This window comes from Nothoprocta perdicaria, unplaced genomic scaffold, assembly GCF_003342845.1.
Source record: "Nothoprocta perdicaria isolate Ctin4 unplaced genomic scaffold, notPer1 scaffold_545, whole genome shotgun sequence".
Taxonomy (NCBI): Eukaryota; Metazoa; Chordata; class Aves; order Tinamiformes; family Tinamidae; genus Nothoprocta; species Nothoprocta perdicaria.
The window spans coordinates 46,114-48,060 of NW_020455805.1; the positions used below are offsets into that span (position 1 = coordinate 46,114).

Genomic DNA, 1,947 nt, shown 5'->3' on the forward strand with positions numbered 1-1,947 from the left:
GAATATGAGCATGTTCACTCTGGAGCCTAATGGTGGTGGAGCCTCCAGCTGAATGACTATGAGCACGTTCACTCTGGAGCCTAATGGTGGCAGGATTTCCAGCTAAGCAAACGTGGGCGTGTTCACTCTGGAGCCTAAAGCGGGGGGGGTTCCAGTTAAGCAAGCGTGAGCTCGTTCACTCTGGAACCTAATGGCGGTTGGGGGTCCAGGGGACAGAGCTTGAGCACGTTCACCCTGGAACCAAATGGTGATGGGACTTGCGGATGAGTGAGCGAGTCCGTTCACTCTGAAGCCTAATGATGGTGGCATTTCCAGGAGAACGAGCAGGAACCTGTTAACTCTGAAGCCTAACGGCGGCAGCGTTGCCAGGTGAGCAAGCGTGAGCACGTTCACTCTGGACCCTAATGGTGGGTAGGACTTCCAGGTGAGCGACGCGAGCCCGTTCACTCTGAAACCTAATGCTGGCAAGTGCTACGGGAGCGAAGGAAAGGGAGCTGGCGGTTGGGATTGGTGGGATGGGGGGGATGCAGCGTGTTGGGAATGACTGCGGCTTGTTGGCCTTGCAGTGAGGACTGGATCCCTGGATGGATGCCCGTCCGGATGGATCCCGATCCCTACGGATCCGGGCTTGACTTGTGCCTGCCTGGAAGCACCGTGGTCTGGATGCATCCCAATCCGATGGACACCGGCCTGGGCGGATCCGGCTCCAGCTGGCTCCGGGTCTGGATGGATCCTGGTCCCTGGGAACCAATCCGGATGGATAACAGCGCGATCCCAAACCTGGGTCAGCCAAAGAGCTGGAAATGGGGCAATAAATCTGGTACAAAAACAGTGGTTTGGGGAAATAAAAGAGAGGGAAACTGAGGCAYGGGAAAGTGCCACCTCCGTGTGTGTTTGCACACGGAGCATGTTGGTCTGGGGAGGGGTGAGGGAGTCGGCACATCCAGGCGTTTCCCTGCCTTGTTCACTCTGAAACCTACTGACGCCCACCCACCCGCGATTGCAGCAGGGAGCCCCCCAGTGCGCCCGGTCACCACCGCGGTGCCGTGGCCACCGCTGTGACCCTCCCCTGGCCCCCGGGAGCACCCTGGAGCACCCTGGGGCACCCCGGAGCACCCTGGAGCACCCTGGGGCGCCCCGGAGCGCCCGCGCGGGTGCAGAGGCGGAGGGGAGGGTGTGACTGAAACTCCCGCCCGGTCACATGGGGAAGCGGCGGCAGGAACCGGGCGCCGCGTTTCGGGCAGCGAGCGCCCCAGGTACCGTGCCCGGGGTGGGGGGACGGGCACGGGATTGGGGGGGGACACACACGGTGGTGGCCGCGGGTGGGTGGCACCTATGGGTGATGCTCCGCGGCGGGTGGCACCTGGAGGATGGAGCCCGTTGGACCCGGGAGCAGTGCGAGGACATGGGGGGGTGACGCTGTGGGTGAAGGGACCCCAAAARTGCTGTCACCGCCACCCTGCCCCCCTGCACCCACCCCAGCAATTGGGGGTGCTGGGACCCCCCAGTTTGGGTGCTGCTGTCTCGCTCCCACTCCTGGCCTGGAGATGGATGAGGGAGGGAAAGTTGTCACCATGGCCTCGGGGTGGCCTTGGGGTGCAGCCACCTCCCCCCCCCAATCCTGCACCCCACCACGTGCACCCATGGGTGGGGGGCACCCCGAACCCCGGGGCCTTGCGCAGGAAGGCGCAGGTGGCAGGAGGAAACGGCGGCGGAGGGGAAGAGGCGCCGACGGAAGCACCTCCGGCGCCCGCCCGCACCCGGGGGCCACCCGCCCGCGGTGTCACCCGGCGCCGCCACCGCCGCCGTGTCACCCGTGGGACAAGCGGTGCCACCGCCGCGCCCTGGCGGGGCCACGCGGAGGGACCGGTTCGGTGCAGGGCTGGGTGCAGTGCGGGCACCCATGGGGATGGGTTGGGTGACGGGGACGTCCTCGTGTTATGGGGA

At 65.2% G+C, this 1,947-nt stretch overlaps 1 protein-coding gene and 1 long non-coding RNA gene across 2 annotated transcripts in view; both read left to right on the top strand.

Moving 5' to 3' along the window:
* Positions 1–159, top strand: part of PGLYRP2 (peptidoglycan recognition protein 2) — a gene marked incomplete at its 5' end in the record, with an annotated part of 4,681 nt that extends 4,522 nt beyond the window's left edge. The window contains one exon of the mRNA XM_026048515.1: positions 156–159. Coding sequence (XP_025904300.1) covers positions 156–159 — 4 coding nt within the window. The remainder of the gene's footprint in view (positions 1–155) is intronic.
* Positions 160–724, top strand: LOC112955241. Its single transcript, XR_003250849.1, has 2 exons — positions 160–369; positions 567–724. It is a non-coding gene; the product is annotated as an uncharacterized LOC112955241 (long non-coding RNA).
* The last annotated feature ends 1,223 nt before the right edge of the window (positions 725–1,947 follow it).